This window comes from Hypanus sabinus, chromosome 16 (assembly GCF_030144855.1).
Source record: "Hypanus sabinus isolate sHypSab1 chromosome 16, sHypSab1.hap1, whole genome shotgun sequence".
NCBI classification, from domain to species: Eukaryota; Metazoa; Chordata; class Chondrichthyes; order Myliobatiformes; family Dasyatidae; genus Hypanus; species Hypanus sabinus.
Genome location: NC_082721.1, coordinates 30,590,494 through 30,604,596, shown reverse-complemented (window position 1 = coordinate 30,604,596; position 14,103 = coordinate 30,590,494). Strand labels below are relative to the sequence as shown.

The 14,103-nt window shown below is 40.3% G+C and overlaps 1 protein-coding gene across 3 annotated transcripts in view; it reads left to right on the top strand.

The window, feature by feature from the left end:
- The window catches only part of LOC132406173 (dedicator of cytokinesis protein 8-like), a 239,078-nt gene that overhangs the window by 36,756 nt on the left and 188,219 nt on the right, over nt 1-14,103 (top strand). For all 3 annotated transcript variants that reach the window (XR_009516088.1, XR_009516087.1, XM_059991466.1), the window contains exons 5-9: nt 639-741; nt 2,406-2,573; nt 4,123-4,208; nt 8,690-8,756; nt 10,943-11,083. Coding sequence is in view for 1 of the 3 variants with exons in the window: in XM_059991466.1 (XP_059847449.1) it covers nt 639-741; nt 2,406-2,573; nt 4,123-4,208; nt 8,690-8,756; nt 10,943-11,083 (565 nt within the window). In the remaining 2 variants the exon portion in view is untranslated. The remainder of the gene's footprint in view (nt 1-638; nt 742-2,405; nt 2,574-4,122; nt 4,209-8,689; nt 8,757-10,942; nt 11,084-14,103) is intronic.

Here is a 14,103-nt window from a genome sequence, read left to right as displayed (position 1 = left end):
GTGTGTGTGTGTGTGTGTGTGTGTGTGTGTGTGTGTGTGTGTGTGTGTTGTTTCACAGCTCCAATGATCTAGGTTCAGTCTGGATTTCTATTGCTGTCTGTGTGGAGTTTGCACGTTCTACTTGTGACTGCACGGATTACCACAGGCACTCTGATTTCCTCCCACATCCCAAAAATATGTGAGCTGGTGGATTAATTGGCCCCAGTAAATTGCCATTTGTGTGCTGGTGAGCGGTAGAGTCTTGGAACTGCTGAGAAAGTGAGGAGAATGGGCTGAAAGTGAAAAATTGATGTAGGAATGGGATTGCTCTGTGAGCTGGTGTAGACTCTTTGGGTTGAATGCCGCCTGTCTATTTTGGAAGGAAATATGCAGGATAATAAAATATAATATGAAGCTATAGAAAAAAATTGAACACCAGTGAAGTATGTCAATAGATAATAGAGTGAAAGATTACCACATGCGTATAATTGAATAGAATGTCTGTTTGAATAGCAGCTCATGTCCAATAACTTGATCTTCATTTTTCATAACCATGGTGGTTCTGACTGAGTGTGATACTTTCAGGGTCTATTCAGTTCACTGTCAGTGCCAGAGAAAGCCAGGTGCCATGCAATTAATGTTCTTGATTTCTTTCTCAGGTATCAGAAGTGCAACAGGGAAAGTCGGAGCAAAGAGCTGAACCTCCCTCGTCAGATCTTTGAATGCGATGAGAGCTTTAATTTGGAAATGCAAGGCACCCAGGTACGCTCCATTATTTTTTTCCCCAGTGGCATTGCTCTCAGTTTAACTTGGGAACTAAATCTAGGGCTTCAAATGCCAATAAATTTTATACAACAGAATAAGCAGTCACAATAAAAAAACAGAGAGTGGGGCCGCCTGATACAAACAACCGATTAGCTTGGTGTCAGTGGGGCTGGCCATGGAGAGGGGAGGGGAGGGTCTGGTTGGTGATGGGTAGTTGTGCATGTGGAATGGTGATGGGAGGTAGGATTATATGAGGGGGTTAAAGGAGGAGGTGAAGGTGCAGCTTAATGTGATAGGCGGGGGGGGTGAATGATTTGAGGCTTGGACAACAGTTTAACAGATTGGTCACATTTAATGAACAGTGATTTGGATTTTTGGAGTACAAATTGATGCCAATTTTAATCTTGCAAGTTAGTTGAAGTCTTGTTCTGTACACAGAAGGCTCATTGATCATCCTAAGTGGCTGATGGCTCCAGCACTGTTCTGTTCAGTTTCCTTCCCTTCTCCCAAACTACATTTCACTCATTTCTCTCAGCTTCCTGACTAACTGTGTGTTTTGGTAGGTCTTCGTTGCTGCCCAGTTGGCCAGCAGAATTGCTTCAGAGTTTCATGTTCGGGTCTGCTGTGGCACACTGCACTTGAGGAACTTGGGATTATATTTGGCTTTTTTTTGGTCATTAAGAAGGAAGTTGACAGGGTGGGAATCAAAACAGTCAATTATCTTCCTACCTGCCTGGTATACCTGCAAAAGCACATAAAGTTCTGCAGGTGCTGGAAATTCAGTTCAAAGGACATTTATTTTCAAAGTACCTACAATACATCATATACAACCTTGAGATTCATTTTCTTGCAGGCAGCTACAAAACAAAGAAACCCACTAGAATCCATGAGAAACCCCACACAACAAAGACCATCAAACACCCACTGTGCAGAATGACGAACAAGTCGTGCAAACCATAAAAAATTAAACAGTTAACACACAGAGCATGAACCGCAGAATCCCTGAAAGTGAGTTCAGAGCCATGGAGACAGTCCAGTGCTGAGGGGATGCGGACGGTCCAGGAGCCCGATGGCTGCTTGCCACAGCCAGAGGGTCAGTTCAGCACTGAGGTGGCTAAGGTTGCTTTGGGCCGATGAAGGGCCTGAAACATTGGACCTTTATTCCTCTCCATGGATGCTGCCTGACTTACTGAGCTCTTCTAGTATTTTGTCCCTATGTTGTACCTGCATGATTCCATTCTGCATCTCATATGTAAATCTCTAAACAATATCTTTCTGTACACTGTTTACTAATCTTGTACTGTTGGATAAAATCACCTTTTTCTGTTCTTCCTACATTGAGGGAGTGGTGTAACTGTTGGTGCTTCATCTTGGATGGAGTGCTAAACTGATTCAGATTGATGTGAAAAATTAAACCCGTTGAGCCTGTATTTCGAAGAAGATTAAGATAATTTCCCCCAGGTTGCTAGTCAATGTGTATCAAATAACCAACATCACTAAGATAAATGATCCAGTCATTATTGCATTGGCTTTGTGCAACCGTGCAGTATTTTAACTTTGTACTCATTAGTTCTGCTGCAGAAGTACTTTTAGGACTTGCTTTAGAATTTCTGACACCAGAAAGAAGCTACATAAATATCATTATGTCTGTCCTTATGCAGAGCTCAGCTGGATCTCAGAACGATGAGCTACAGCCCGAGACACCAGAACTCTTCATTCAGCAACTGTTGCAACCTACGACAAAGGAGGAGGTTGATCTGAGGAACAAGGACATGCGTAAATCTGACAGGCTGGTTGATATGTATATGGTCTATCCCCCGCCTGATGAGGTGAGTTGTTCATCTCACTGAGGAGATACCACAGTTTTTAGGGGAGGTTCACAAAAAGTAATTGCGACATTGAAAGGCTTCTCGTATGAGGAGCGTTTGATGGCTCTGGCTTGTACTCGCTGGAATTCAGAAGAATGAGGGGGGATTCCAACCTATCGAATGGTGAAAAGCCTCAATGGTGTCGATGTGGAGAGGGTGTTCCTTATGGTGGGGGTGTCTGAGACCAGAAGACACAGCCTCAGAATAGAGGGATGTCCATTTAGAATGGAAACGAGGAGGGATTTCTTTAGCCAGAGAGAGTGGTGAATCCGTGGATCTGGTTTCCACATTCGGCGATAGAGGTCAAGTCATTGGGTATATTTAAGGCAGAGGTTGCTGGATTCTTAATTAGTCAGGGCATGAAGGGATATGGGGAAAAAGCAGGAGATTTGGGGCTGAGAAGAAAATGGGTCAGCCATGGCAGACTTGACAAACCAATTGGCCTAATTCTACTCCTATGTCTATGGTCCTAGAGTATTTTTAAATCAGAATTTACTTCCCATTATCTCCTTATTGCATATATGATTTTGGCATCTTAACAATGAAATTCCTTAATGTGAATGATTGCCATTTTAGCATGCTGATGTCATGTTGATGTTCAGAAGATATACGCCCTGTCCTTTAGCAACTCAGGCAGCTAAAGATAGACTTACCCCAACGTAACCTGTCACAGCCTCAATTTTACTTTGCCAGGTATTGACCAACCCACTGAATTGCCTGACTATGTTTGCTTTGCTTTTGTAAATATCCTTTAATTTAGAATCAGAAGCAGAGTCAGGTTTATTATCACTGGCATATGTTGTGAAATGTTTTGTGGTGTGCACAACAGTGCAGAGAGGAAGAACCAGTTCCTAAAACCTTGAGTGGGCATCTTCAGGTTCCTGTACCTCCTCCCGGAGAAGAAGGCGTGTCCCAGATGGCGATTGCCCTCAATGATGGATGCCACCTTCTTGAGACACTCCCTTTGAAGACATCCTCAATGGTGGGTAGGCTTGTGCCCTTGATGGAGCTGGTTGAGTCTAGAACCCTTAGCATTCTCTTTTGATCCTGTGCATTAGAAGCTCCATACCAGGCAGTGATGCAGCCAGTCAGAATGCTCTCTGTGGTACATCTGCAGAAATTTGCTAGAGTTTCTGATGACGTACTAAGTCTCCTCAAATTCCTAATGACGTGTGGTCACTGGCACGAATCCTTCATGATTGCATCAATATATTGGGCCCAGACTCGATCCTCTGAGATGCTGACACTTCCCCTTTCAGAAATCTATAATCAATTCCTTGATCTTGCTGACAATGAGTGCAATATTGTTGTCGCAACACCACTCAACCAGCCATCTCACGGCTTTACGCCTGCTTGCTGCCATCTGAGATTCTGCCAAAGCAGTGGAGTCATTGGTGAATTTATAGACGATGTCTGAGTTTTCTTTGTTTCCCTGTCACTTGCTCTCTCTACTACTGATATATCTTGTTTAATATATTAAAATTTTCTGAATATTCTCTTCTCTGCTCAGGAGGAATCTGGGTACAGTCGAATCACTCCACCGCCCCCATGTGATCAATTGGAGCAGAGATTGCAACTTCATTTTCTGGAGTTAAAGTGAGTAACCTGTGTTCACACATTCAATAACATTACTAGGCGTAGGGAACAACTGTCTGAAAGGTGGAGTTTTCCTTTTTGAACCCTGTCTCTTCCCCCTCAACTGCACGAGTTAGTTTAAGTACCACTCCTTGTCACACCCCATCCCTATCACGATTGTCCTAAATAAGGCAAACCCCCATTTCCACATTAACCACAATATCTTTTAAAGGAGGAAGCTGTAGAATTAGTTCCTTCAAGACTACTGAAAGTTTTGTGAATTCTTTGGATTCCCTAGAATCTCAATCTGGCCACATCCGGTGACCCAGTGGAAATAATATGACAAGATGTAGCTGGGTGTATTTGCTCAGCAATGTACCTGGTGCCAGACCCACATCAGTGGAGCTCACCCCTCCTGTGGCAAAAGGTGATAACTTCAGAGACAAGCTCAAAATTGATGCAGTGTTGAGGGAATACCGACCGCACGGTTTGTGCTCTGGATCAACAGGGGGTTGTGAAAATTCCTTTAATGACTACTACCTACCCACTCCTTCCCCTTGTACCTGGATTGATCTACCTTCCAACCTTCTGTCTCTCTCTCTCTCTCTGTCTCTGTCCGTCCCTCTCTCCCTCCCTCTCTCCCTCCCTCTCTCCCTCCCTCTCTCCCTCCCTCTCTCCCTCCCGCTTTCTGTCTGTCCATTCATCTGTCACAAGGTGCTCATGTACTTCTGGGTCCAACCGATGTTCCCCTGCCCTTGAACCTGGGGCTTCACATAAAATCTCTGTACCCTTCCCTATCTCAATGCTTTTATCTGGATTTGTATAATTGTTATGCAACAATAAGTGGGCCAAGCATCCTTTATTTTTGAGCATTTATTTTGAATTGGACCACATCAATTTAAAGATTTTTTAGACATCTTTAACAGTCTAAAATAACTGTTAAGCAATAAGTGGGCCAAACATCCTTTATTTTCAGAGTTTATCACTTCATATCCCATTGGAATATATTGTGACATTTTGATTTTAACAATAACACATCCTATTGTGCCAAGTGAATATTATGGCATCTCCATATTCTCGTGTTGTCTTCTAAGCTGCAGAACAATGGTGCAGGGATGCTATCTGGGCAGCAGTCCACAACTGACCTAAGGGATGGTTCAGCTGAACCTTTCAGAAGCAAACTGATCATTGAGGTCCTGTGGAGTGCAGCACCTCTTGGCCATAAATGCCAATCCCGCTCTCTGAATGGCTATATCAGTCTACGTACCCAGAGTCAAAACTATCAAAAAGACTTTGAATATATCTCTAAATGTTTCTAATAGTCACAAACATTGAAGAATATTCAAAACTATCAGAAATGTGTCACTTTGCAATTTACAGTTTAACTGAAAAAGTAAACACTTTGTAAAATTTTTTTTTAAAGTCATGGAAGTGTTGGCAGTCTTGAGCTTCACAGTAGCATCGTGATTAGCGCTATTGTACCACCAGCGAACGCCGATCGGTGTCAATTCCCTCTGTGGTCTATAAGGTGTTTGTGCACTCTTGCCGTGACCACATGGGTTTGCACTGGGTGCTGTGGCTTCCTCCCACATTCCAAAGGTGTATGGTTGGGGTTAGTAAGTTGTGGGCATGCATATTGGTGCCAGAAGCGTGGTGAAACTTGTGAGCTGCCCTCAGCACAATCCTCACTGATGCATCTTACTACAAGTTTCAATGTTTCAAAGTACATGTGACAAATGAAGCTAGTCTTTTATCTTTAAGTTTCCTTGCTACTCCCTCACTGACCTGTCTGTCCTCATTGTTATGGAAAGGCCAAACAAAACTGAAAAGGCAACGTCTTGTATTCCACTTAGGTAGATTTACACCCTATGGTATGAACACTGAGATTTCCTATCCAAGATACCCATTCCCTCCTGTGTTCCTCTCCCTCACACATTCATCTTACACTTCGTTTTCATCTCCCTTTGTACACTATTCCCTTCCTGTACTCCATCAGCCTGTCAACCCTCCCCTTATGATACAAATGATCTGATTTTTACCTTCCTTTGTCATTCTTTCTAATGAAATTAATGGAGATATTGAAGTTATGTACAGCTAACCTGGCAAAGATTTGGTGCCAGATTTCTGAACGTCACTGTGAGGTAGTTGCAGATTATTACTCCACACTAGACTCCATAAAGGGCTCAATGTCTGATTGCTGACTTGATTCCCACAAAAACCACTGATGTTCAGTCCAATGAGAAATGGCCAATTATAAAATGATTTTCAATCTGCTGCCATCAGGAAGAAGCTACAAGAACCTCAAGAACCACCAGGTTTAGAAACAGTTGCTATCACTCAACTATCATGCTCTTGAACAAATGGGATAACTTCACTCAACTTCACTTACCCCATCACTGAAATGTTCCCACAACCAATGGACTCACTTTCAAAGACCCTTCTTCTCATGTTTTCAATATTTATTGCTTATTTATTTATATTGTTGTTTCTTCTTTTTGCTTTGCACAGTTTGTTGTCTTCTGCAGTTGGGTTGAACGCCCTAGTTGGGCAATTTGTCTTTGATTCTGTTATAGTTACTATTCTATAGATTTGTTGAGTATGCCCACAAGGAAATGAATCTCAGGGTTGTATATGGTGACATATATGTACTCTGATAATAAAATTTACTTTGAACTTTGAATTTTAATTATATTCTCTGTAAAAACAGAAGTGTCGCACTATTGCTCAGAGAGAAGAATTTATTTTTCTAAATGGAGACTTTCTAAAAATATATGATGTCTATGGTTCTGTTTGCACCTTTTGCTGACTTGGGAAAGCAGCTGATATGGTCAAGTGCTCCTCCCCTCCCGATCATTCTCTCTTCTCCTCCTCTGTGAAGCAGGAGATATAGAATCTTGAGAGATCAAACAACCAAACTCTACTGTCATCAGACCCTTGAAAACTAGAAGATGATCCCTTTAACTCCTGATCTCCTAACCTACCTCATCAAAGCCATTGTACTTTATTTGTCTACCTGCACTGTGCTTTCTGTGCAACTGCAACACTGTATTTTGCATTCTGTTTTTTTTTAATTACCTCTGTGTAATCATTATCTGTCTGGATAGTGTGCTAAACAAAAGCTTTTCACTCACATATTTCAGTACTTATGACAATAATAAACCAATACCTGGTTGTGTTCCTTCTTATGTCTGCTGTATATGAAGTCAAAAAACTTGTCCTAATTCCTCTCTCAGCTTTCACTGCCAAGGCCTCAAACAATTAAGCTACCAGCAAAATTTGTTACCACTCCCTGAGAATTTGGCTCAGACTTCCTACTCCTGTTGAGCTCAATGGGTTAAGTGACTTCACAATATTGCTTCTGAATCTCTGAACAAATCTTGTTTTCTTTATCCTCAATGTTATTTTTTTTAAAAATTCCATTCTAACTAGGTCAAACCCACATCCTCAAAGTCCATGCCTTGTAGATTAAAACTTGTAAATTTAAACAAACAATAAACTCACTGTTATAAATAGCTTGGAAGTGTCGCCTTTGCTCTTTCAAGTGAATTTATTTGTTAAAACCACGTTTGAATTACTGACTTCTTTAAAAGAAGGATTTTAGATGGACATTGGTAACCTGCACAGAGCCTGTACCAGATCTGCAAGTAGGAAGTAGATGATGTACACTGTGAATTGCAGGAAAATAATTTTAAATTAAAATATGCTTCTGCATTGGAGAAAAAAAATTACACTTGAAATTACACTGATTTGATTTCAACTGGAGTTCTGCTCATGTGTGATCATGTTACCATAGATAGCATCCATGAACCGGTGTAATCAGGCTGTGGAATAATTTCTTTTCCTATGCATTATAAGATATACACTGATGTACTGAAGACCAGAAACTTTCTTAATATCAAACATAATGAATCTGATTCTGAACATTAGCATTTTATCCCTCTGCTTATAAGTGACTGGATTTTAGATCACTGGTCATGACTTAGAAAACAATAACAAACTACTTACTAGTTTCAGTTTCTTGGTAAATTAGGTACTTCTTAACATGGAAAAACTTTTAAAATATGCAATGCACAAAAAACTGAAAATCTTTTGAAAATCTTCCTCAATTGGGTGTGACTGGTGGCAACTTGCCAGCTCAATACTACGATCTGCAGGTGGTAGGATAATGTTGGCTCCAGGCAAAGTAATACTTAGACTGGTGTTTAAGATCAAATTTATGCTTGACTTATTTTTTTTATATAGTTCCCTGACCTTTCAAGCTAGTTGAGCTACTTTTGGCTGGATTGTGGTGTTAAATCTAGCACAAACCAATGGAAACTATCTCCCATTTTCAGAGAGCCAATGGCTGAGTGAGATGGATTTTCCTCCATGATATTTCTCAAAAAGTGAGCCTCAAGAAGTCTTTATGGCCTTCTGAGGGAAAATAAGCATCACAATGCACAATTTGATAAATAGCTGCAATCCAAAAATTACAATGTGTTTTTTCTTCTCTCTGTCTGCAGATTTGAAATCGAAATTGAACCACTCTTTGTGACTTTAGCTTTCTATGATTTAAAGGAAAGGAGAAAGGTGAATATCAGTGACTGTCAGTGAACCTGAGATTCTGAGAGGTTTGGACATTCCCATGGTTTACAGAGTTTCAGCCATAAGCACATCTTGTTTAAGCTAAATATGCTTGTTGTCAAACAAAATTCAAGAATTTTTTTGTCTAGTTGACTATTTATGATTGATTATAACAGACATTATCATTGGTTTCCACAGTCATTAAAGTCTTAAAGAAGCTAATACATTTAATGTAAATTAACTGTACATCCTTTGTGGTCAAAATTTGTCCTTGTAGAGAACATTAAAACTGCCTTTGAATAAGTTTTGATAGCCTTCTGCCATGGATTGTTCAAAATGGTTGGAACACATCTCTGGATTTTGAAATGCAAATTATTCTGTGTGTGACTAGCCCTCTGGGGGACAGTTTTCAATTCCATTTGTACTCCATAGCAACTTGAGGATAAACCTGTTGGTTGTGTTTGATGCACCATCAATAACTCTCGGAGACGTGAGGCAAGAGATAGGCTTTTATTAGCTGGAAGAGAGCACTATCAGCAGCAAGAGACCATCCCACAACATCCTGGAGACTGAGGGAGGAGCAGTGCTTCCAATCGCCTTTATACAGGGGTCTGTGGGAGGAGCCACAGGAGCAGTCAGCAGGGGGGCATGTCCAGACAGGTATATGTAGTTCACCACAGTGTTAAAGAAAGATGGCTCTTGGTGAAACAAGGGGAGAATCTAAAGCTCCACGAGGTCATACAGCTTCAGAAGAAATACAGGGCATTGTAAAATTAAATTTGAAAGAACTGATACAGAAGTCTTTGTCATTCTAGAGATTTCAAGGAGGTAGGTTAAATTTGTCATTACTGTAAATATATAAGTTGCAGCAGTAATTGACCATTGCAATCCAAACTTTTCATTATCACAGCTTAACTTAAGACAGTACTCTATAATGATCTCAGACTAAAATATTAGACCAACCGAAGGTGATTTTAAGAGCAGTCTAAAAGCTTAGTTACAGAAAGAGGGAGGGAGGAAGAGACGGAGAGATGTAGAGAATGAATTCCCGAGCTTAGATTGTAGATGACTGAAGATATTATCACAAATGATGGCTTGAAGGGATCGAGGAAACATGTTTGTTAGTTTACTTCCTGAGTCTATGGCAGAGTAAATATTTTTGCAGCACATCATCTATCTGGTAAACTGGAGTCTGTCTGTTCTGCCCCTGAGTTATTGTATATTGACTGAATTAGACAACAGAACCTCCTGATCTGATTGGATGATTAGAAGAGTGATTGGTAATTGGAAAAGCAAGGAGGTATCAAATATTTACAAAGAAGTTAACCAATGAGAAACTAAAATAATAAAATTGCTGGAAATAGCAGGTGAGCCGGCATCCGTGGAGAGAAGAATGTTCCAGGTCAGTAAATTTTCAGTGGAGTATCATCTGATTAAAACAAAGGGAATCAATGTGAAAGGTTTGTTAATGTTCGTTCTTTAACAAAGACAAACTTAAATGGGTAAAAATGCTAGAACTAATTTAATTTACAGATTACAGAATTGCTTCAGTTCCACCACATTTTACTCGGGACCCACAGCCTGCCGAGAGCATGTGTGCGGGGCCCATTCACCAACGTCACCTTCAGTTCCAGCTGAACCACTTGCACTGCACACTGGGAACTGTGGTAACACAAGGCTCATATTGTTACTTGTTCCATGGATGCTTCCTGACCTGCTGATTATATTCAGCATTCTTTATTATTAATTTTGGATCTCCAACATCTTTACTATTTTACTATTGGAGGAAGAATGCAAGTTTCAGAAAATTGAGTGAAATCTTGTTCTGCAAATGCCATACTATTGAATGAACAGTTTTGATATCAATTCTATTCTAGCTGATTTCTGCATTGATAAGTAACACTACTTTCCTGTAAGTAAGACCTGCTTCAAAGGTTTGTGGCTGATATGTTAGTTGCAATCCCTGTGGTTCAATTGTTGCTGCCTAATTGGAACTGAGCTGCAGTTGTTTTCCCTCAATAGTTTAATCAAAGACATTGGAAAAAATCTCACTCATTGAAATGGATATTTTTTCAATGTCTTTGATTAAACTATTGAGAGAAAACAAATTAAATAGCCTAAGAATAAGTTTCTGATCACACAACTTTAAACATAAATTCTATACTATAAAGTGGTCTGTTCTGCTTTCATAGATTTCAGAAAACTTTCACTTGGATCTTAATTCTAAAGAATTTCGAGGTATTATCCAGGCAGATGGTGAAGATTCATCTTACTTCAAAAAGGCCATCTTCTCAGTTTCTCATCACTCTGCTGAAATCTACCTGGTCATCAAGGTACTGTCTGAATTAGAACCATTACCAGGTTTCTGGATAATCACATAAACATAAAGCTTTAGCGATCATTGTCTGGTGCAAATATTGATTTCACAGTTTATAGTAGGATTATTACAGCCTCTATCTAGGAAGCCATTCCACATTTTGGTCATTATTTGTAGAAAAATTGCTATTTATAAGAAATAATTTATTATTTTCTCATCTGATCTTTTGACCATTTTCCTGTTGTCAATTTTTTCCATGTTCAATAAGAGGACATTTTTCACAATTTCAATCAATCCCAATTGTTCATAGCCAATAAAATATTTATGAAGTGTGTAGTCATTGCTGTAACATGGGGAGTACAATACAACTTTTGTTAGGTGATTTCTCAACAGTGAAGTGACAAGTGACCAGCTAATCTGTTTTAGCGGAGTCTTTTAAAATGAGTGTGACTGTATTTCTCATGGGATCTTGGTTTAATGCCTTTCTTGAGAAACACATTATTGCAATATCTTTTCCCTCTGATATCAACTTCCAATTTTTAAATTTTATCTTCTTCCCTGTATGTGATGTTGTGTGTTTTTCTCTGTTAAGTTTTGACACTTACATGTTTTCTGATTGTCACCTTTGATTCTGACAAACAATTTAGTTTGGTACCCTGGAGAAACTGAAACAGTTCGCATCTTTTTTAAATGATGTAAACTAGAAGTAGGATAAATTAGTTCCAACATAACACACTCGGGCATATCCCCCTTCACCTCTTGTATGCTCATATAACAGCTCCAGCAATGATCTATTTTTCTGTATGATTCCAATCCATCTCTAAGCTTTAATCTGTACATTCACAGCTTAAGGACAAGTTACTACTCTTCAGCACAGAACTTTATCAAATAGCTTATCCGATGGGATACTTGGTCCTAGGAGATCTTCCTTCACTTGCCACTTTAATTGGTTGTTGACTTCAGAAGGAGTAGCGGACCACATGACCCCATCTACATCGGTGGTGTGCAGGTGGAACAGGTCAAAAGCTTTAAGTTCCTCGGGGTGAATATCACAAATGACCTGACTTGGTCTAACCAAGCAGAGTCCACTGCCAAGAAGGCCCACCAGCACCTTTACTTCCTGAGAAAGCTGAAGAAATTTGGCCTGTCCCCTAAAGCCCTCACTAATTTTTATAGGTGCACCATAGAAAGCATTCTTCTAGGGTACATCACATCCTGGTATGGAAGTTGTCCTGTCCAAGACCGGAAGAAGCTGCAGAAGATCGTGAACATAGCCCAGCACATCACACAAACCAATCTTCCATCCTTGGACTCACTTTACACCACACGCTGTCAGAGCAGTCAAGGACAAGACCCACCCAGCCAACACATTTTTTGTCCCTCTTCCCTCCAGGAGAAGGTTCAGGAGCATGAAGATAGGACCAGATTTGGGAACAGCTTCTTTCCAACTGTGATAAGACTGCTGAACAGATCCTGACCTGGATCTGGGCTGTACCTTCCAAATACCTGGATCTGACTTGCACTACCTTACTTTCCCTTTTCTATTTTCTAATTATGATTTATAATTTAAATTTTTATTATATTTAATTTGATTTGTACTTCAGGGAGCGCGAAGCGCAGGATCAGATATCACTCTTATGATTGTATGCTCTAGTATCAATTGTTTGGTGACAATTAAGTAAAGTAAGTAAGTAAGGAAGTAATTCTCTGTTCAACTTTCCATAAGATCATAAGACATAGGAGCAGAATTAGGCCATTCAGCCCATCGAGTCTGCTCCAGCATTCCATCATGGCTTATCCTGGATCCCACTCAATCCCATTCACCTGCCTTCTCACCATATCTTTCAATGCTCTGGCATATCAGGAAACTGTCAACTTCTGCCTTAAATGGACTTGGCCTCCAACGTAGTCTGCGGCAGAGCATTCTACAGATTCACTACTCTCTGGCTAAAAGAAAATCCTCCTTACCTCTGTTCTAAAGAGTCAGTCCTCAATTTTGAGGCTGTGCCCTCTAGTTCTGGATACCCCACCACAAGAAACATCCTCTCCACATCCACTATATCTAGTCTTTTCAACATTTGGTAGGTTTCAATGAGATTCCCATGCATTCTCCTAAATTCCAGAGAGTAAAGTCCAAAGCTGCCAAACTCTCTTCACATGTTAACCCCTTCATTCCTAGAATCATCTGTGTGAACCTCCTCTGGACTGTCTCCAATGACAACACATCTTTTCTGAGATACGGGGCCTAAAACTGTTGACAATACTCCAATTGCAGCCTGACTAGTGTCTTATAAAGGTTCAACATTATCTCCTTGCTTTTATATTCTGTTCCCCTTGAAATAAATGCCAACATTGCAACTGCCTTCTTTACTGCAGACTCAACCTGTAAATTAACCTTCTGGGAGTCTTGCATGAGGTCTCCCAAGTCCCTCTGCACCACTGATGTTTGAACCTTCTCCCCATTTAGATAATAGTCCTCACTATTGTTCCTTTCACCAAAATGCATTATCGTACATTTCCCAACACTCTATTCCATCTGCTACTTTTTTGCCCATTCTTCCAATTTGTCTAAGTCCTGTTGCAATCACATTGCTTCCTCAACACTACCTACCCTTGCATCTGTCTTTGTATCATCCGCAAACTTTGCCACAAGCCATCAATTCTATTATCTAAATCATTGACAAACTATGTGCAAAACAGTGGACCCAATGCTGATCCCTGAGGAACACCACTATTCACTGGCTGCCAACCAGAAAAAAGCCTCTTTTATTCCCACTCACTGCCTCCTGCCTGTCAGCCATTCCACTATCCATGCCAGTATCTTTCTTGTAACATCATAGGATTTTATCTTGTTAAGCAGCCTCGCATATGGCACCTTGTCAAAGGCCTTCTGAAAATCCAAGTAAATGACATCCACTGCCTCCCCTTTGTCCACCCTACTTGTTACTTCCTCAAAGAACTCTAACAGATTTGTCAGGCAAGATTTCCCTTTACAGACACCATGCTGATTTTGACTTATATTATCATTAGCCTCCA